This window comes from Dendroctonus ponderosae, unplaced genomic scaffold (genome assembly GCF_020466585.1).
Source record: "Dendroctonus ponderosae isolate FM_Combo_2020 unplaced genomic scaffold, Dpon_F_20191213v2 Dpon_F_20191213_3, whole genome shotgun sequence".
NCBI classification, from domain to species: Eukaryota; Metazoa; Arthropoda; class Insecta; order Coleoptera; family Curculionidae; genus Dendroctonus; species Dendroctonus ponderosae.
Genome location: NW_026018508.1, coordinates 7271537 through 7294340, shown reverse-complemented (window position 1 = coordinate 7294340; position 22804 = coordinate 7271537). Strand labels below are relative to the sequence as shown.

At 33.6% G+C, this 22804-nt stretch overlaps 4 protein-coding genes across 4 annotated transcripts; 2 read left to right on the top strand and 2 right to left on the bottom strand.

The window, feature by feature from the left end:
• On the top strand, positions 1–6677 carry LOC109535045. Its single transcript, XM_019900857.2, has 4 exons — positions 1–317; positions 3924–4064; positions 6177–6330; positions 6397–6677. The coding sequence occupies exons 1-4, from the start codon at positions 113–115 to the stop codon at positions 6563–6565; spliced, it is 669 nt and encodes a 222-aa protein (XP_019756416.1). The 5' UTR covers positions 1–112; the 3' UTR covers positions 6566–6677.
• A 3081-nt stretch (positions 6678–9758) lies between these two features.
• LOC109535056 lies at positions 9759–13411 on the bottom strand. Its single transcript, XM_019900871.2, has 2 exons — positions 13065–13411; positions 9759–10745 (listed from the first exon to the last, which is right to left on the bottom strand). Exons 1-2 carry the CDS (start codon positions 13213–13215, stop codon positions 10315–10317), a joined length of 582 nt encoding a protein of 193 aa, XP_019756430.1. The 5' UTR covers positions 13216–13411; the 3' UTR covers positions 9759–10314.
• Positions 13412–14109: 698 nt separating this feature from the next.
• On the top strand, positions 14110–19095 carry LOC109535054 (bystin). The gene is made up of 7 exons (XM_019900869.2): positions 14110–14352; positions 16130–16285; positions 16471–16640; positions 16708–16868; positions 18229–18432; positions 18486–18717; positions 18782–19095. The coding sequence occupies exons 1-7, from the start codon at positions 14221–14223 to the stop codon at positions 19011–19013; spliced, it is 1287 nt and encodes a 428-aa protein (XP_019756428.1). The 5' UTR covers positions 14110–14220; the 3' UTR covers positions 19014–19095.
• Positions 19096–19626: 531 nt separating this feature from the next.
• On the bottom strand, positions 19627–22362 carry LOC109535055 (la protein homolog). The gene is made up of 3 exons (XM_019900870.2): positions 21973–22362; positions 20167–20703; positions 19627–20067 (listed from the first exon to the last, which is right to left on the bottom strand). The coding sequence occupies exons 1-3, from the start codon at positions 22283–22285 to the stop codon at positions 19898–19900; spliced, it is 1020 nt and encodes a 339-aa protein (XP_019756429.1). The 5' UTR covers positions 22286–22362; the 3' UTR covers positions 19627–19897.
• Between the last annotated feature and the right edge of the window lie 442 nt (positions 22363–22804).

Sequence of the window (22804 nt, the reverse complement as noted above, 5' to 3'; positions counted from 1 at the left end):
ACTACATTTCATCTATCAAATGTCTCTTCTAATCACGTCAAAACCAAACATTTTGTGTTGTTGAAAAAAAAAAACATTCAAAATTTTCTGTTAGAATATATGGAATAGAAAGATGTCGGACTTATATGAAAAAGTAATTTGCCACCCAATTTTTCCTACAGTCGTTGCGGCATTATCATATACAGTATTGGCTATCACAAGTGCTGCTGCTTTGTATCTATACTTTACTGAAATCGCTGCAAATGATTTTTGGCATTGGCAACTGGTTTCCTACATAATTATGCTAGCCAATGGCATAACGGGGTTCAGCGAGTTCTGTAAGTAATGTTTTGCATTTCTTTAAATCATCGAACACTTTATAGATAAAACAGCGCTAATTTTATGCCTAAAATTAAATACGAAGAATTGATTCTGTAGGTTCTTCTTATGAATGAATCTTCCAACTCTTATGTGTGAACTAGCTCAGCTTTCTTCTGCACCACGGAATATTTTGAGGATTTCAGATGTGGGCATCATTTCTAGTTTTTAAATTGGTTGGAACATAAACGGAGGTAAAGTTTTCAATAATAAAAGTAAACCCTAAAAAATATCATTCCTACAAGTAGACTCCATTTCGACAGAGTCCGCGCGTGATTTCTATAAAAGCCGGATATTTTATGATTTAATTTTAATATTAAATATTAAATAGCTTTTAACATCTATACTCTCCACTTTACTCCACGGCTTTCTTAGTTTTCTTGTCAAGTAAAATTGGTGTACTTGAAAATCGACTCCTTCGATCTTTAAATTAAATAAACAAATTGCTTAAAACTATGAGTTTCCGATTATCTTAAACACATACATTTTCTACATGATCTTCAAAATAAAATGAGTTTTGCGGATAGCAGTCTCACCACTTGAAAACATTGGCAGGTACGAAAGAAACAAGAAAATTAAGGAAATAGTGTTACACTAGGAAAAGTTTGGGTTCATAAAACGCGACGGGACGATTGAAACCTGGAACGGTGTTGACCCCAGTAATAATAGCATAATATATAGCGTCCGGATTTAGAAGCATTTTACGTTTGTCATAAAATCAATATGATTTTGTTAACTAATGTGAACGGAATGTGCAAAAACATGACAATATTTTTAGTGCTTTTTTGTACTTACAATATTTTTAGTACTTTTAATTTATTGCGCTTATTTACAGCTTTTTCATTTTTTTTTGCTTTAATAAGACCAACATTTTAATGCAAACAATCCACCCAAATGCAATGTTCAGAAAACTTTGTATAAACATCAACGCATCGAATTTGATAATTAATTTTCTCTTATCTGCTCATCTCTCATGAGCTCATCCCTAGTGAGGTTCCCGTCTGTTCGTTTAGAAAGAAATACTTCTGTATTTCCCCGGTGTCTTTCGCCTTTTTCTCGCGCAAAACAGTTAAGGTCTTCTAAAACCTTGTGTTAATTAGTTAGTAAAATGCCTTAAAAACAACAATTAGTTAGTAAAAAAAGTTTGTATAAAGACGGTAAGTTTGCGTTTTTCAACATGTAACTAACTCTTTGATGTATATTCGTTATTCCAAATTCTAGACACAGCGCGATAAGAAATATAATATTACACAACATGTTAAAATAACTTTGCATCAACAATCCCTAAAATGGTATGCCAATAATCCTAAACAACAAACAATAGAAGAATCTTCACAGTCAAGTTCTGGCTAAAGCTAACAACAACAATTTAATTTCGACTTAAGCAAAAGTTCACTATAACGGGGTTCATTATACGCGAACTTTACTGTAATCAGAATAATTAAGAAAAGTTCGTTTATTTATTTCATTTCACATTTAATTACATTAAATTTTATTTAAAACATTTAAAAAAAGATGTTTTTACCCCAGTGAAACAATGTGGTGCATATTAAATCTTTTTTACATATTATTATGCTTTTTTGTGAGAAACCAACTTGCTTTTTAAACCCCTTTTTCGAGGATTTTAGTGCTTTTGAATCCGGACTCTAATAATAAGCCTAACACAGGATTCTAAATTTGCGTTGAATACAGGGTGGTGCAATAAAGAAGATTACGGCTAACTGCAGTGTAGTTTTGAAATTATTTTTTATGCGATATTGATCAATCGTGACATATTAAACTTACGTTTTTTTTTGGAATGGAATATCAACCATCAGTATGTCGCAGTTGGTTGCAAGTAAGGATAACTTTGATGTCAGATTTATTGGGGCTGCTGTTAATAGTTTACCATTTGGTACATGGTTAAACTCTATATACAGACACTAATTAGAGTTTAACTATTGACTGTAAATCTATAAACACTTAAAGCTGAAAACACACTTGAAACAGCACCGTAGTAACTTTGGAAAAAAATCGAAAATCAATTATCTAATTCCATTTGTCTGAACATAGCGTAACTTTTCAAATAATGCACCAATTGGCAGGGAATTCGAGTTTTTTTAAATCAAGATTGCTAACTGATTTTTTTAACCGTATATATTATTAAGCTATTTGTAAGGTATTTCAACAGGCTCAAAAAATGATAAATCATCAATACTTGTAATCGCAATTTTATGAGTTAATCGGTTGCAAAGTCAAATTTTTGCAGGAATTACCGCTGTTAAAATTCATTGCTCTATTACAAAATTCAACAAATAAGCAAAAAAATTAATGCACTTGGCACGTAAATAATTTAATTTCAAAAGACCGAACAATTTGCTTTATACTTGTTTTTATGTCTTTGTCGGTAGCGATAAAGGCAAACTTTTACCTATAAATATAAGACCCGATAGAAGAAGTCAATTGGTGTCATGTCAGGCGATCTAGGCGGCCAATTCAACCATTTCTCATTACTCTTACATTTCTAAGATTCATTCTTTTTCAACCGATTTGCTCAGAAATGTATGATTCAAGTAGTGACAATTTAGCTTTTTCTGAAAGCTTGTTGAAAGGCCTTCAAGTTAGCATAACAATATATGGGGTGTTCTATTTGAAAAAATGAAGTTAGATATATTTATAAAAAAAACGTAAACTTTCTGTATATTGGTACAACGTCTCAGTGCATGTTTTGAAGCCAAAAATGCTTATTTCAATGTCAAGTAGCTCTTACACAGGTTTGTCGGTATATTTATGGAGCACCTAAGAATATTTATAGAAATAGGTTGTTTCTTTTAAAATATGTACATTTGTTTTGTAACTTCTTTTGGAAGCACTCTATCTGCACTATAATAACTTATAGTCTAAAAAATAAAAAGACATTGAAAAGCGATAAAAATGTAGCTAGGTTCAAAAATCGAACAACTCAACGAGTTGAATAAACCCCAGCAAACAGAAGAAGGGACAACTTGGGAATTGAACAAGAACAAGAAATTAATAAAAGACACAATCACATATGTTCAAGACACTGAAATTGATTTTAAACGAGACGGTAAAAAGCAAGAATGCAGTACCACAAAAAATTAAAAACTTTACAAAAACATTTGCCGAACATCCGAAAAATGCAGTGAAATCGAGATGCACAAGAGAAACACGACTAGACTGTGATCTAATATTCACAAAGAGGTGAAGGAATTGGCCAACAAGGGCAGAAAAGATCCGGTAGGGATCTTGAGAAATGCGAACAACGAAATAGTGTTGGGTACTTACTGAAGGTTCAGAAGATGGGAGGAATACGAAGTACTTGTTAACGAGCATTTGGGTCGCCAACCTTCGTGAGGAGCTGGCACGTTGAGAAAAAGCAGAAGAACTTAGTCTCGCAAATGTTGTGCAGATATTTAGTTAATGAATTAGTCTTAACCAATACTTTAATGTTTATCGTACCACATTGTAATTTGCCACTGTGAACTGTACCTATCTTGTTTAATCTTCATGTTTCCTCCAGCAAACTGCCGTTAAAAGGACTTTTACTGACATACTTTCCTTTTTAGTCGATGAAGAATCATTCCTTCCTTTGCGAGACCTGCTCGACTATTGCCAACTTGCACTGGTATTGCCATGTTATGCTGCTCAAATGTGGATTAAAACTGATATGGGTCCACCCGAAATATCGGCCGTACATGCAGGATTGGGTAATATAAATTAACATTAACACGAATGAGATGAGTTAAACGAAGAAGTTGTTCGGTCGTGTGAAGAGCACATTTTTTGTCCAGGATTTTCTAATCTTTAAAACTGCATCCTGATCATTGGCGTGTCAAAAAAGATATGGGGAAAACGAAAATTGGGTTTCAAGTAAATCAAGTGGATAAACAATTTTTTGTCTGAATTTTAAAAATCACTAAGCTAAAACTCGGCACCAATTTTCAATTTCATTGGAAAAGAAAGGTCCAGACTAGGCCAAGAATGGAAAGAAAAAAAGTTTGATGAGCAGTAAATCCGAAAATATTTATGATTCACATTTTTAAGGTAACAGGGTAAACTAAAAATCGAATATAAAAACAAGCATTTTACTGAAAGAATGGGAACATGCACCAATAAATTACACAAACACGACATTAAAAAGTGAAGTTCCCAGCAGATCACACTCGCTTTATACTTTAGATTCATACAGAAACCTGTTCACAGTAACCTGGATAGTGAATATTGAAAAGCTGAGTGTAAAGAACATTCAATTTGAAAAATTCATCGGTACCTATTGATAACACAAAAAGCGTTTAAATAAGGGCGAAAGTCAGAGAAAAACAATAATTAAAAGATCGCAAACTTTCTTACACGACAATAAAAAGTGTAGTTCACAGTCTCGTTTTCACACACTCGTTTTTATTTATGTTTTAAAGGTTCAAACAAAATCTTTCCACAGTAGAAAACCTGGCTAGTTAAAGTTAAAAGAATAAATGTTAGCAAAATATATGATAACTATAACTGAGTGACTTTTAACTTGAAAAATCGGTCGGTCCCTATTGCGATTTCAAAACCGTTTTAATTAGGATGTAAATTACAGAGGAAAACCGCCAAAAAAATTATATGAAAACAGAAAAGTCCCCTGCAGAAAACCTCATTGGGTAACGTATAAAATGTGACTTCGATTTTTAAAATAAAACAACCCTAGCCATAAAAAAATCTCCCTCGTCGTCAAATCAAATCATAAAATACAAGTCAACAATAAGAACTAAAAGTTCTACATCTACCAGGGGAAAAGTAATGCTAAACTTACCGACTTCAGGTAAAGTTAACTGTTTATAGATTAATAATCCTTCTTACCTGCTTTCTGCAAACGGGTGCCCCATCCTCCATTGTCTATTCATTAATATTCAAAAAGCACACACTACACTTGAACACACAATGAATATCTAGACGAAGTTGAAAATAAATGTGGATTACACTCAGCAATAACCAGGTAAGATAATGGCACCAAATTGGTACATTTATCCCGTTTTTGAACAAATAACCAACGATCGAATTTGTCTGTTAGGCTGAACTTTATAGACCAAACTAAATGTTCAGCTTCAAATGACTCCTTTACTATGCGGTTCGATTTCAGCTTTTTCCTTACTGACAATTTTCCAGAAATTTCCAGTTCACGAACCAGCTGGTTTGGATAGTTGCTTTCTTGGCCAAAGATAAACAAACATTGCGGTTCATGTGGCGATTTTTGAATGCTAAATTAATTACTCGCTCTCCGATCAATCTTTTGCTCAATTTTCATGAAACTTAAAAATATTTTTAGCTTGATCTGTTGTGAGAGACCGCACAACTGTTAGCAGATCCACCAAAAGCAAACTTGATTTTCACACGAGCTCTCAGATCAGACTTTTGCACCATTTTTATGAGCAGAGAGCAAGAGCAGTTATTTCGGATTATATGAGCCGTTTTCTTTGAAAGTGAAGTATTTTATTTAATATACAGATATTTAAGGTTTTGCCTTTGAATAATTTAAATAATACGTACTTACCCCACTTTCAAAGAAAACGGCTCATGTGTAGCAAAATCGGAATTTGGAATATACAACCTTTATAACAAAGATTATAGTGACATATAAAGTTATTATGGAATGTTCAAAAGTGCTTTTAAATTATGAGATTTTAGTTTCTTTCACATCCATACTAAGTTCGTCAATTCGGTACTCTTTTGTTCAATAGACTCTTAGATGTTTAGGAATGAAGTTAAAGATAGTATTTTACCTTGCTCTCATCCCAACATAGGTTATTTTTATAGAATTATTCAGCGCATCTTTTTTTTAGGAATAATTGCCACTATTATATATGTAACAACAGAATTGAGGCGGCAAGATTTATGCGACCTTGCCGTATTTGCCAACGCTGTTAGCTTATTTGTCGTAGGTGCTCTAACCATGAACCTTTTCACTATTATAGCCACGAGTGTGTTAGTAGCCGGGTAAGGAGATATGTTTTTCGTCTTATCTGAGCCTTAACTTTGAGCTTTTTTATATTTACAATACAGTTACTACGTCTATAAACGGCCAGACGATCAATGCTGTATGGCACCCCAAGATAAATTCAATTTTGTGATGGCCGTCTTTGCCATCCTGTCTCTTGCCTCATTTGATGACAACGTTACACGAAACGTTCAGGATACATTACAAAGTATTGTTGGAGCAGCAGCCAACTAAAATAACTTTACTATGAAAAATGAGGATCCCGTCAACTATGAAGTCCAGGTTTAAGGGTTGCTAGAGTACCAATTTGTTAATCTAAAAATAAATCAACTAAAAGTATTACGTAGGTACCCATGTATTAATTAATACGTTTTTTGATTTAAATTTGATCAATAGGTTTGTATGTATAAGGTGTTATGACAATGAGAGGATTTTCGATCAATATTTTTCATGGACCAAGGTTCCGGCTATATTTAAGCCTTCTTCAGAAGTCGTAAGATGACGTTTCCAATTCGTAATATTGTAATTAAATAACTAGTATTTGATATCGAAATATGATCAAATTATTTGTTTTGAAGCAAAATAATTACGCGACATTTCTCTAGTTCTTACGTTTTATATATATGACGTGATAATCACGGGACCTTGCGTTCTTGTCCTGACTGGGATAGTATCAATATAAAGCGGCAAACTTTCATATAGATTGCCTATATGCATTAGGTACTGTTTTTGTTCGAATAGTATCGGTGACACCAATTACGAAATAGGAGGATTACCCAGACCTACAAATCTCGAGCGACGTAATGATGCATTACAGAATGAAATCGTTGAGAATTGTTTTTTTGTACTCACCTTCTTTACGTACATATACCATGAGTTCCAGAATTGGAAGAATCTGGAAAAGACGCAAAATCAAAACCGTTAAACCGTCTATACAGCTGCGGTTCGGTCTACATAGTACAACCCAAACAGACATTATCACCAGGATTTGCGGTGATGATAAAACAGAAAATTCAACAGAAAGAAGAAGAAGAAGAAATCAACAGAAAATCAAGATTGAAACGTCTGGGACAGACGGAAAATGTAGCTATGGCGGATCAAAAAACGTTCCGTTAAACCAGAACTGAAAATCTTGTGCGCTCCTAAAAGGCCGCAAAAAATCAACATTATCGGTGGTCACCTTGGCTCACACTAATTCAATTCATTTTCCTTACTTAACTTTACTTAGTTAATACTTCCATAACAAATACATTTAGATCTTGAGAGTTTAACTTCCAATTTATAATCGTAAAAGCACTTTAAATTCTGCTAATATTTATTGATGTGGACGTATAATTTGAAAGTGCTATCCACATTTTGAAAAATAATATCTAGGTTCAGAGGGCGCTCGAAATGGCGTCCAAATTTCTTCAAACCTTTAAAAAATCAGTCAAATCCCATGAAATCCTGAATTTTGCGCGCTTCGTAAATGAGCGGTTTTACGTAACTGCAGACTCTTCAAAAAAAACATTCCTAGCCTTGAAAGATTGACATTCTGGAGAAGACGCTTTTTAAAATTTTCGCTTAAATTTGCACCTAAAGTCTGATATTCAAATTTCGTAATTTTTTATTACAAATATACCAAAATTTACTCACTCACGTTGTTATAACTGAATCGAGTCCAATTCTCTATACAATGATATAAAAACGACCTGTGGCTCAAATGGTTCTTCCATCTTGCAATTTGAAAACAAACAGGAAAAACTTGAACAAAAACAAAAAATTGAAACTGGAATCCAAATTTCCATACCTGAAGCGGCTCTTCGGAGAAAAGCTTCACAATGAGCTTGAAAAAAAAAGCTTGTGAAAATACAAAGCTGCCCAAAAATATTCCCAAAGTTTAGAAATTAAGTAGGAAAGAACCAATTGCTCAATCGATACCAAACCCACCCTACGAGTTAGTTGATGAACATGGGACTAAAATTTCCACATGTACAAATCAGGGGCAAATTGCCCCCAAAACCAAACCAAGCTTACCGAAAAGTGCGTAGTGCCACTTGGAAAGAAAGACTAAATATGTATAGTACAGCAGGACTTGATCTGTCCAAAGCGAAACTTATTTGAAATCAGCGAAGCAAAGCGAGAGAAATATAAAGAGTCCACAAAACTTTAGTTGCTTGTCGGAAATTTGGAATTATAGTATAAATCGTTCTTACCAACTTTCTGCAAGCTGGCGTCCTATCCTCCATTTTCATCCCAATAACCCTGAAAAAGTTCACTACACTTTTACAAACGCCCGCACTTGCTATTAGGGCCACAATAATTCTATATTGCCCATCTAAAAACGCGATTCACACGACACTGTCGATAGCAAACTGAATATTCATAGTCGAAAAAAGGCACCGAAGTACAGAATAAATATGATTATTTAATCACTTGCTTGTTCGCCCTTTCAATGATTGCATGATATTGCTTGGGAGTTCGATTTCAGTTTGCTTAACGTTGACTTTTTGTAGAAAGTGCCTGTTGGCGCTTCATACAAATTTGAAGGACAAATTTCACGTACCAACTTGACGAAATTCAACAACTAAACGAAAAACGCGCCAAACGCCGATCTTTCACTAATTTAATTTTAAATTTAGAGCCAATTATATTTGTCTCAATTTCATTCCGCTGCAGTAATTAGTGCATAACGCCAAAACTAAAATTAATAACCGAATTAATTTTGTTTTTCTGAAAAGATTGGCTAAATAAAAATACCGCTAAAAAATCACTGAAAAATCAAACTGTTGCTCAACTTCCTAGCGATCATACAAACCAACGAGATTTCAACTAATTCAAAATGTGTAGGTAATAGAAGAAGTGCAAGAGACTTGTTATATCATTCTTAATACCTACAGCATCATGGTACTAAACATAACGATATTTCATATATTTTCATTTTATGTGTCTGTCGGTAACTTCTGCATCAAAGAACGTTACGTAATTTTATGTTAAAAATCAATAATTTCGCAGGAAGTTTTGATAAAACACTGAATGAAAGAAACATTATTTCACGAAAATTTTCGAACTGTGATCGCCAAACTTTTATTTTTGAGATATTCAATAATACAAACACATGGCTGTATCATGCAATGGCCCAATTTCTGTGTCAACCTATTAATCATAAACTTTTCAGGTTTGACAACGATTTTCTGCACAAATGGTGCCCAACTCAAATTGTGCGTTAATTTTCAGACACAATTTATATATTATATTCTCTTTGATTTGAAATATACTTTTTCTTCATCGAAACACATTTTATGGTGAGACAAAAGTAAGTCCTGCATCATTGGCCTCTAGAGCTTTTTCGTACCTCTTAAAATAAACGATCCAAAAGCGGTCTAATGGTGTAGATAGTCTGAAACTGGAGCGTGTGAACTAGGGAACTTCGAATAATAACTTAAAATAAATAACACAACATGAATATCTTTAATAACAGCAATATACAATACTACATCCGAAAAACATTAATTTCATTAGAATCTTATAAATGTGACAAACAATATATTAGAGTAATATTTCATGCATGAATCATTAAAATAATCTGTATTTCAGATTGTAGAAACTTACAACACGGTGTATACTGTTTTCGCTTTAACATAAACAAACGTATAAATTAATATACATATACATGCATATATTTTAAATAGTAAGTTAAGTACAGCAACATTAAGAAAGCACACCCGTAACAGAGCTACCTAGGAAGTCGGAACTGTCCAGTAACATCAGCAACAGGACAAAACACATCATATTAGGTATATTTTCTGAAGAAACAAGGTACACATAGTATATAGATTTATCAGCATAAATCTAAATTAGACAATGAAAAGTATCTCCTATTAGACAAACATCATTTATATATTAGATATATCTATTAAAATTAATATAATTATGGAACTTTTCCAGCGCTGAATTCCTTGCCCATTTTGTACTCGCAGTAATTTGTCCGCAAAAAATGCCTTTCACTCATACACAGGCTCCTGGATAGTTTTAAGCGCAAAAAAACTAAAGAAACACATTGAATAATTGTACAAATCTAGAATAGGTATGTGAAACGGAAAGTTGGTAAATACATCTCTTTTAATGGCAAAATAGCTCAACGCATATGAGAATGATGTGGTTATACCGAAATGATTAAAATTGTAGTGAGACACCGCTAGCAATGAGAGGACATTGCCAGCCAGAAACGCATCAATAGGTTTATGCTTGTGGTTATCATGCAAATATAAAATTAACGGAATAACCGATATAATTGTATGTGCACACGCAAGATTGAGAGAATAGTTATATTTGAGCCAAATTGTTGTCACTATGCAAGGAAATACAAGCAAGTCTTGAATTTTATCGGTTAAGCGGTAAACGTTATTAAAATGCATCCCATATTTTGGATTACCTGAAACAAATAATTAAAATGTTTCAATTGCACTATAAAAAATAGATATTCATATTTTACAAAATCATTTAATAATGTAAGCTGATTGGGTGGCCAAAATTGGTTATTTCAGAAACCGTTATGGTTGTTATGAGCTAGATTTTTTGAACGGTGGTTTATAATTTTATTTTTGATAATTTGTTTTAACTGTTTTATTAATTGCTGATTTCAACTCTATTTTTTAGCTCCTTTATTATTAGAAATATTTTATAAAATTTCAATACATTTTAGCAGATAATCATTTGCAGAATATCACACCAGTAGAAAAATTTACGGGGTGTCAAAAAAGTTACAATATAAACTTGTGTTTTCTATGTATATCTTGATGGCATTAAAGTCCATTTGAAATCATTAAATAAATGTGTCTTTTTTTATTTAAAATTGGCCCGCAGCTAAAAGGCCCCTAAATAAACCTTAAAATAAAAATAAAGTAGGTACTTAATTCGAAAATACAAAATTTTCGCATTGGTTTCCGAGCAATAGTTTTTGAAACAAGCAAAATGCTTATTGGAGGAATTAATATCGCTTTATAAAAAAATATCAGTTTTAATAAAAATTCAACAGGAACAACAATTAATTAACACAAGAATTTTTGCGAATCTCGCAAAGCTCAAGGGGAAAATAGATAGAAAGATAATTCTCTGAAGTTGGACTGCTATATGTAATTCTTCTTTATGTTGAAGATAGCAATGAATTTTTGTGGGTGTTGAGTAAAATAAATAAAACACGGCGAAATTTGTCCTCTCTTTGGACATGGTTAATTCGTGCAACCGTTTTGATGTCTGTTTCACGCGTTATTTAGATCCATTTTTCTTGTTAATCCTGATTTTGCAAAAGTTAACTACAGGGTAGAAAATGCAAAATTTCGGCGTGCTCCATTGTTGAACAAAAATTAAACCGTTTTCGGATTTCAAGACCACAGACATAAAACCAGGGTGTTTTTCAATAAGTGTACGTTATTTTGCAGGGCATCCGGGAAGTCCGCAAGGACTTACTTATTGAGCTACAAGGTCTTCAAAAATTAATTCTAATTTTTGTTTCTGTAAGTAATTGTTGATACCATATCGATATTTGAACGAAACTTGGCATTCGGTGGTTTCATATATAGAGAGCGCTACCTACATGTCTTTCTCTCTTCACAACAGTCAACAACTTTTTCGTGCATGCTTGTATCAAAATTTTTAGCAAGAAAATTGATATCTATCATTTTTACGTAAAAGATGTATCCTTATCAAAAATTGCTATAAACAACAAACAAAATTATTATTGAGTATTTAAAAAATATACAGGGTGATTCAAATTTGGCGTCATTCCTCTGGGGGTGTTGTCTGGCGGTGTTATAGGAGTACAGAAAAACTAGTAAAAGAAATTAATTGTTATTAAAAACTGAGAAATTTGCAAAAAACTATTTTCATTCACATTCTGAAACACACAGATTTTGAAAGGCAAATAGGCAATGTGGATGATTTGGTGAATGTTGCACAGGAAAATGGAAGGCAAAACTACTTCTTATCGGTTTTTGCGTAACCTAGTGCTAGTGGATGAACAACATATTTGTCAACATATTTTAAGTGTAAATTGATGTTTGTAGTTTGTATGAATTTTAAAATCTGATTAAGGCACTATTGTCTCGTCGAAACGTAATGAAATAAATAACATGCAAATTTTTATTTCACACTTTGACTGGAGCCCAAGAAAGAAAATAATATAGTAGAATTAATCCAAGGACACGCTCACCTGGCCGCTACGGGCCTACGACTGCGCCTTGTACACATTTCCCCTTACTGCAATGTTACTACTCCGTATTCCCCTCATTAACGGTGTTGTCATGATGAATGTTTCATTATCTCACAAAATATCGCCCCTGTTGGGGTATATTCTGTGCATTATGTTTTCTTGTAATTACCACCTTAAATTATCTTAATTTTTTTTATAATGTTATTTTAATAACATACTTGCCGCTTATTACAAACTAAACAAGTATAACACTAAATACCCTCATGGCTATATTTTTATTGATACTTTCTTGTTGATGCTACTCCAACATATCAAATTGAATACCGTGCCGGCAAAGCAGCTCGCGTAAGTACCTACTTTTATATACTGTTAATCATTGTTGCTCCCATCGAAAAACGTAAACAAATGCATTTGTTTAATCTGAGGTGTATTAATATTATATTCTAATTTTGGGAGACAAAATTCAAGCACTGAGAGGAAAAATACTTAAAAAAACGTACTCACAAAAGAAACAATGCTGTTTAATTATTAACTAATACATACCCCACCTCCATATCCCTATGAAGGAATGCAAAGCAATAACACCATAAGAGATTTTGCAGAATGGTAGTCGAAAATTAATCAACGCTTTGTAGCAATACAATCCAGTTGCAGCCAAGAAAATATGAGAGAGTGCTGTTGAATATCGAACCATTTTTTAAACTAATGCACCAATGCCAAATTGGAGTTATCGTTGTGCAATAAATGCAACTTTCTTTTAGAATCGACTTCAATTCCGAAACATAACGTTTTAAAAATATAACTTTCAAATTAGGTGTAAATGATTTTTGTATACAATCCCATAATCTTCTTTGTTAGGTTATGGACTGACAATTGAAATCACAAATTCATACGGACGGGGGCGCTGCAAGACGTAAACAAATAATGAGGATAACGAGTAAAATAACAGAATACTGTTCGCAATACAAAATTAGAAAAAATTAATTAAAAATTAAATTAAATAGAAAATTAGTGGTCCAGTTGTGGATAGGAGAGGCAATAAACTACATTACGGTATGGACAGATTTAGAAGAAGGGATAATGAGCTCCTGTACATCAAGGAGCTATGAGTAACATTGCAGTCTGAAAACTGGAGGATGTGGGGAACAAGTGTTGAAAAAATATGAAGAAGGGTTGACATTTCTCTGTAGAGGCATTTCTTCGAATAAGAGGTGATAGTGGTGCCCACCACTCGAAAGCTCGTTAAATCGACATAGAAATATTCAAGGAAAGAGCGGTGATTTCAATTGATTGATCAACTTCACTAAGCTCAAAGCAGAAACCTCTCTGTTTTCCTTTTTAGAGCGCTAAGGATTTAAATATAGTCGAAACGTCGGCCCATGAAAAAATAGTGTTTTATTTTTGCCACCATCTATTGACGGAAAAACCCACAAACGTAAATAGGCTTGTCGGTCTATTGTACTTGTTAAGCCCAAAACACCTCTGTTGCTATCTTTATCTAGGAAGTTTTATCTTTATCTTCTTCTTCAATCTGAAACTTCTTCTCACACTTCTTCTTCATTTGAATAAGATTACGTTTCGTGGTTATGTTGTAAGATACTCCAGTCAAGTTTATTTTGATCAGCTGTAAAAGTAGTGGTGTGAGTTTATTCCTTAAGCACGTGGATTATTTGTCGATTTTAGATTCGTATTAATAAATATGGGGAAGTTTAAACGAGCAAAACCATCCGAAATAAGCATGAAATCTACATTAGAGGAAGATATCCAGAATGCGCAATACGCCAAACAAAAAAACAGAAACAAAGTGAGACCCAGGCAGGAGGAAGAGGAGGTTAGAAATTGGTTTTTTGCTTATTTCTTATGAGAAACTGTAGACTGTAGTATTTAATAATAGTAAGTAGTAGTACTTGTTATGGGACATGCTTCAACAAGTCATAACACCATATACATTATTTATCATGTCATTAGATTATTGAAAGGTAATACCTATAATGGGACATGTCTTTCCTATTAAAAATATGCTCACTTTATAGATAGTGTTATATTAACAACTTTTTCCAATTGTATTTTGATCCAAAATGAAGCTTTCGACCACTCTTCACATTTTGTATTTGTGCGTGTGCTACTTTCGGGTACCCAAAATGCCCAAGCAAAATAGTGTAAGTGAGCAACGGTTTATTTTGCGCTTATTTTCATCACCATCTCTTACATTTTGAATGATTTGTATCTATTACTTTCTTCATAATGTAATCTTAGGTTTTCCACCAAGGAAATAACATTTTCTTGTTCCCCTGGTGAAAAGTAATAACTTTCGCCACGCACGCTGACAGCTTAACTGTTTGTCACTGACTGGCAGCTGACTGTTTTTTTGACATTTTGAAAGCCGTTTTTTTTAAACCTTATACTTTTCCCGGCTTGTTTCCACCGAGGATCAAGAAAAATAGTATAGTACGAGAGACGAAAGTCGAAGGCTCGCCACTTCGTCAACTTCAAGCAGTTCGACTTTCCTCCCTTGTACCGTAATATACTATTTAACGCTCACAGTTAACGCCAAGTACTGTACTCTTGATACAAATTATAACAATATAATAAAATATTAACGATACAGCCAATCTAAAAGTTCCGTGGATTTCTCCTAATAAACAATGTACATCACGCGGTTCCGGTGTCGTTTAAGGTTCCGACCGAATTCACATTTTTTCTGAAACTTAAATGCCTCTGATATTAATCCGTTTCAGACAGAAAAATTACTGGATCATCCATAAGTTTCACTGAAAAACACACTTGAAATTCGCTTTACCTGCACGAGGTATTACTACACTCGAATATTAGATTGCCGGTGCTATTTGCTGCTAAATCATATTTAACGACAATTTATCACTGAGATCCGTTACAAGTTTTTCACAAAGCTTTGGGCGTTTTTCGGACGTTCAATTGATTTGTGATTATCTAGCGCATTAATAATCAGATCGCTGGTTATTTGTTTCATTTCCGGTCACTTTTACATTACCTTACTGAGTTTACCTACTGATTGTAACTTTTCGAGCTATATTTCGTGTATTAATAATAAAAAAAATTTTGCTATACGCGTTTTGAACATGTTAAACCTTTGGCATGGCCGCTCTAGCTAAACGATTAAAAGACAGGGCTTCAAGATGGAGTTTACGCTTTTACGTTCCAATTAAAATGTTTTTAATTGTTTTGGTTTGTGCGACTACAATCACACTCCTATTTTTTTAACTTAACAATTGAAAAATAGATTATATTAAAGCATTCGGAAAGATCTCTTTGAAACGATCATAGCGTAAATTAATTTTTATAACTAATACAGCAGAATTCACTGCTTAATCTAATCTGAGATAATAATTATTTGCCGATGAAAAAAAAAGCAATGATTATTAGTACTATTCTTTAACACAATAACATAACTACGTTTTACTGCTTTGTCGATATTTTCTCCTGACGCCCAAGTGTCGACAAACTAGTAAAATGATTATTAGTGTCCGTATTTGTCTAAGCATTTTCTTTGGAATCATTGTTAATAATTTCATACTGACAGCTAAAAATAATTGCATTATTAATCCAATTCAATACTATTAACATTTTAGTATGTGAGTTCAAGCTTATCGAAGAAAATTTTATCAGCCGCTAGAAAGCAAAAGCAAGAACTTGAAGGGCAAGATGATGAGCAGCAACATAAATCATTAAGAGCGCACAAATGGCTAGAAGATTTAAATCCTGATGGACTTGAAAGCGATGAAGAGGTAAGCTGGTAGTACTTTTTACGTTAACTTTTATCTACGTACATACTAATTCCGAAAAAAACTGTCGCATAAGAACTAGATTCGAGCAGTAAAACGATCGAACATAAACTGTCCTTCGGCAGCCCCTCTAAAAATTGGTTTTTCGAAGCGATAAAGTTAAACTATTGATATCATGTTTTTTGTAGCTTGATTCGCAACCGACCGATACATTTTACGAGGATGTACAAGTAAATGAAGACGACGAAAAGGCTATGCAGCTGTTTATGAGTAAAAATCCAGTCCCACAACGAACATTAGCTGATATAATATTGGAAAAAATTACAGAAAGGCAAACCGAATTAGATACACAGTTTAGGTAAAAATTATATTTAAACAAGTACCTTACTTCGTGTGATGTTACGGCAAATGATTTTTGTTTTCAGTGATGCTGGAGAGATCCAAATTCAAAACGTCGATCCAAAATTGACGACCTTGTATGAAGGAGTTCGAGACGTTTTAAAGATTTATCGAAGTGGAAAATTGCCTAAAGCTTTTAAAATTATACCAACGCTGCTAAATTGGGAACAAATGTTGTACATAACAGGTAAGTCATTTAGCGTATTGTATACACATATTGCGTTCATCAGAAGTATTTGCGGACATGCTATTTTCTTAACTTATGCCGATTAGAGAACCTGACATTTTGTTTCAATGAAGCGGGTTTTGAGATAAAGTCTAGTCAGTTTATTTACATCACCCAGTGTTCTGCTTCGATCAATAGGCTCAATAGCATAATCATTAGTGCGTCCAACTGCGATAAATCAGTAAATACTGATTTTAGAGGGAAATTATTCTTACGGAAGCTTTGTGTTCAGGATCTTAGGTCTTCATTTAACTTTCTAATATTCGTTATAACAACTATGGTTTTTTCAATAGATCCCCCATTCTTGGCTGTTTTCGAATTAGTTTATTAGATTTTTTGACAAACTTCTTATTGGGTATTTTGCCTCAAAAATTCTCTTTTTAAAGACAAAAATTTTTACGTACGCTAGCGGCCTGCAAATTTGGAAATTAGATAAGCTACATGCTGCATGTATTACCTAGTTTAATACAGGATATCCGCAAACCGCCTTGGATTCTCATTGCGCAGTTTGTAGAGTACTTTTTATAAATTAAAACATGTCAGCACGTAGATTATTAGATCCTTTTGGAGTTCCAGAAGCCCGATTTCCACATTCGCATCGATTAGGGTCCAGAACCCTTAGAAAACCGTATATTTTTCAGGTAAAACATTTGAAATAAATTAAAGGATTTTTTTGCGGACTGAAATAAACTTTTTTCCCAGTAGAATCAATTTGCTTGTAATAAATGCAACACTCTGGTTCCGTACGTTTCGCATGTACAATATTTCACCTATTTAAAGTCGAAAGATAAGCTTTAAGCATGTTCGACATTGTTATACATTTTAAATTTTGAAGTACATAGTACATAAAAACTAACCATAAGTACGCGGTAACGCGGATGTTTCTCAACAAATGTCTGCTTAGATGCAGTTTAGGGCAGCTTGCGCAATGTTTTACTATAATAATAGTTTGGCCAATGAGCATTGATTTACTTTGAAATAAATATTGCTTAGTAGCAAATTTGAAAGTGCAACTGCAAGATCGGCGGCGAAAAATCAATCAAGAATTGTTTTAAAAACATTTTTCCCATACTCTCCATGTAACACGTGATAACCTCTTTAAAGCGCTGACGCCGATTTAAAATATATGAAGAAAAACGTTTTTGCACCGGATTTAAGTCGCACTACCCCCCTATAAAAACTTTTTTTTGTTAGCCATTTTAGCCTACGCTTTTCTGCATACTTAGTATGCTGCTTGTATATAATGTAAAGCATTTTTACTTTACATATTCCTATTGGTTTATTACAATGTTTAGGAGACACGATTTGTTGGAATTTTTAGAACCCCAATGCTGGTCTGCTGCTGCAATGTATCAAGGAACCAGAATTTTCACATCAAATTTAAAAGAAACTTTGGCACAGCGATTTTTCACCCTTGTTCTTCTGCCACGTGTACGAGATGATATCGCGGAATACAAGCGCTTAAACTTTCATCTATATCAAGCAGTAAGAAAAGCCTTGTACAAGCCTGGAGCATTTATGAAAGGTATTTTGATACTGTTGGCGTTATTGTAGTTGCCGCAAATTCTCTTTTTTTAGGAATTATTTTACCCCTTCTTGAATCGGGAAATTGCAGCTTGCGCGAGGCCATTATTATCGGTTCGATAGTAGCTAGAAGTTCTATTCCGATGCTACATTCTTCAGTTGCTATGCTGAAAATTGCAGATATGGACTATACAGGAGCTAATTCAATATTCCTTAGAATATTTTTGGATAAAAAATATGCTCTTCCGTATCGAGTAGTAGATGGATTAGTTTCTCATTTCATGAGGTAGTTATATTCAATTCTAATTGCACTCTAGTACAATGTTTTGAACGATATCGAAACGTTTTAGGTTTGCTATGGATTCCCGCGAACTCCCTGTTCTGTGGCACCAGGCATATTTAACTTTTGTACAGAGATACAAGGCAGATATTTCAACAGAACAAAGGGAACTTCTACTCGATCTATTAGAAAAACATAATCATTACTTAATAACCCCAGAAATTAGAAGGGAACTGGTGAATGCCAAATGCCGAGATGCTGAGGATGCAACCCCGCCAATGGATTTTGAAGATTGTGATTGAGGTCTGATTCAAGCAAAATACATGCGTCCATGTAACTTTTTTATTTAAAAAATATGAAATATTTAATAAAATATGGAATCCAGTTAACATGACTTTCTTTTCGTTTAAACCAGCTTTTAATGTATTTGCGGCTCAAACTAACCCAGAGGGGAAAACATTATGACTGTAATCAGTTTAAAAAAAAAATTCTAAATACAGATTCAAAATTTGAGGCAGATCTCGTTTCGTACCGACAAGGGTTAGGACTAAGTTAGAATGTGATTTCTGCGAATTTTCTAATTGTGACAATCGTAAATATATTCTTTTGTATCTCAGAAACAACAACCATAGAAGACGGCAATGTAAACACTAGTATTTGATTAAAATTTGCATTTGAACACTTACTCGGACCCACTTAAAGAATACAGAAAAAGGCTAAACCAAATTTTTAATAGTATTTCAATGATTGCTTTCTGCTAATTTTTAATGGCAGCGGCATCAGAATAAATAGGACGAATATTAGCGGTTAGTTTTTTCTCAAAATTTAAAATGTATAATAATATCTAAAACACAAAAAGTTTTCTGTCCTTGACAAATTAATAACCTATTTCATAAACAAAACTGAAATACCTAATTGTTTGGAAAATCGTACATCAAAGGTCTTTATTAATTTTTGTTTGCAATAAAGTCGTTACAGAACAGACCCTAAAAAATTAAAAAGAAAAAATTATTGATTAAAGTTTAAACATTAATAACGGAATCACATGATAATTACCATTAATACTTATAGTGATAAGTAAATTTGCGCTGTAACATAATCAATGTTTCTTTGACACAACAGTATTTCAAATTTGTACAAAAATAAAATGTTATTAATAAACATGCTAACAATAAATTGCAGTGATCTATTGCTTTTTGGAATGTTTCGCATTTTTACCACCGCCAAAGTTTCCTTTCCGTTTCCGACCATAACTTTTCTGTTTAATCCTTTGGGTCGCCATGGCTTCTGAGGTTTTCTTCAGATATTCTTTTTCTTCGTCACCCTCAAGAGCTCTGGCCTTTAATTTATTTTCGCCTATAGAAAAACATATCAAATGTATCAGTAAAACAGTAAAAAACTTACAGTAAAAAATAAATAATTACTTAGTTTATTATTAAATTGTTTTAGACTTACCAATTTGTAATTCGCCCTCTGTGAGGGTTTTAAAGAATTCTGCAGCATTATTTTCTTTTGCAAAACGTACATATCCTTCCAAATCCCCTTTGTTAAAATCGATGTATACTACGTCAAAACCACTAGCTTCTGTAATTTTCTCCTTAATCTCTTCTCTGGTCAATTGTTGTCCTTCTGGGATGCCACTAAAATGGAGGATTGCCCCATTCGGAAATTCGATTTTTTCTGCACTTTCTTTCAAAACAGCATTTTGCTTTTCTTTTTGGAGTTTTTTCCGTTCTTCGTACTTTTTTTTCTTATCGGCAAAATAGTCATTCTGCATTTTTCGTATCAAATCTAGATCCTTAAACTTCACACCATCTAACTCAACAAATTTTTTTGCTAATTCGATAGTCTTAAAAACAATAAAGCAAGATCCTTTGAACTGGTGCTCTTTGCTGTGGGTTCTACGAATAACAGATTCAATCGGACCATACTGATCCATAAAATCGATAATATCGTTTAGTTCTGCATCCAACGGAAATCCTTTTGCATAAGCTATAACAAAAAATTAAATCAACTCGAATTGCACAAAATGGGTTACATAAGATATATTCAAATTGTTTGAAAGCTTGACTTTAGTAATATGAAAATATGACAGACGAGGGAATTTTGAAAATGGACGGTGGGGATTCAACATAACCGTAACCAATTTTGATCGGTTTGAAATAAGTCTCCATTCGCGAATTCAACTTCCGATGGAGGCGATGCAAAACGTCAAAATCACTTAATAATACACAAACCCACAAAATAAATGTCAAATGTTACTCGTTAAGTGTAGATTATAATTCATGAATGGCTCTGCAAAAACTTTAAGCCTCTGTCCCATGAATCCGTTTATACGATGAATGATACGAAAGTATTTCTATTGGTTGGAGATCTGCCAGTTAGTACGACGACGGACGAATTGACAGATCTCCAACCAATAGAAACACTTTCGTATAAACGGATACATGGGTTTTATTCGCGAGATCAAAAGTCCAAGCGCCCACTGGTGGCAAAATTATAACTACACTTTAACTTGTTTAGTTCTCCTTACCTTTTGCAAGCCTTTAAACAGAAAACAAAGAATCATATTGAAAAGTGTGTAAGTAGTATGTTATGAGGAAGGTATTACCAATGTAATGTAATCGTGATTTTCTGCAGTAAACGATAGCGAGTAATGCGTTGCGCAGCGCCCTCACCGGTAGTTGAACTCGCGAATTTGGATTTTAGGCACAATTTTGCGTCAAATTATAGATTGGCGTTCTTAAAACTTTATCTAACAGTAAAGAGCATTGGGCAATCTCAATTTTATTGGTAAACACAGGGTCCATTAAACATGATTTTCAAAAGTGATTTTGAGCAAATTTACTGACGATCGGAATTTCTTTCACTGAAATTACCTGTTTTATTTAAGTGTACTTTAAGTAAAAAGATATAAAATCGGCCAGGTATAAAGTACATGAGCCAATTGTTAATCGCGAACGGAGGGCCTGCGAGGTCTGGATTTCCCAGACAATTGCCCAAAATATAAAATGCTGAATGGATATCTCAAGTTGAAACGAAAAAATGGGGCACCATAAACACGTGTTTGTAATTCATTTTACTCATGTAAAACATGATCTTCTATGGCTGTATAAAGTTTTAATGTACTGTGGAGACATTATACATACTTATACACGTATATTAAAATACACATATTAAAAAGTGAAGGAAAATTTGCAATTGAACACTGATGAGTCCATAGCCGTGATTCCTATAATAAACACCTTTAAATATGCTTACCAGACTTTTCTCGCAGCTTTGCAAGACGCTCATCATTGTTATCCGGAAGTGGCTTTTCTGGATTCCTTTTCACTTTGGTTTTATCATCATTTAGCACAACAACTTTTTCCTCAGACTTTTCTAAAGCGTCGGCAATAACTTTTAGATCCTTTGATAAGTTAGCGAGTCTGTTGAATTTCAGCATGGTTTCCAATGAGACCCATCCTTCATCTTCTTTCACCTTTTCCAGCAAGAATTTGTCTCTTGGCAAATTAATATCCCCGAAATAGAACTCAATCTGACGAATGATTTTCTTTTCTAACTCATTTGCCATTGTAATTTCTTATAAATAACTCAACACGTGGAAATACAGAACTACCGGTAACCACAAGCGACAAATCACAAATAGATCTGAAACACAGAACACAGAGGTTATAGATTGGAAACTGCCATATACGCTTGCAGAATGCTATTTGTCGCTTATCTCAGCGGCTGCAATGAAAACTAAACTCTAATTTCCACTACTGGCAGAAGAAATCTTCTTTATCGATTGGGTTTACATCAAAATTTAGCGGGGTATTTGATTTCAGTTTATAACCTCTGTGATTTCCGTTGGTTTCAATAACATTTCAAGCATTTCATCATGCTCCTTAATTGTGATGTTTATGCTAGGGCTTCAATTAACATCACAATTAAAGAGCAATATGAGATACTCGAAATATTATTGAAACTTCAACGGAAATCACAGAGTTCGTAAAGTGAATACAAATCGCCTGCTAAAATTGTGTTCGTGTGAAAACTAGGGCAAATCGGGAAAATAAAGCACATGAATTTATCTCTACAATAGGTATTT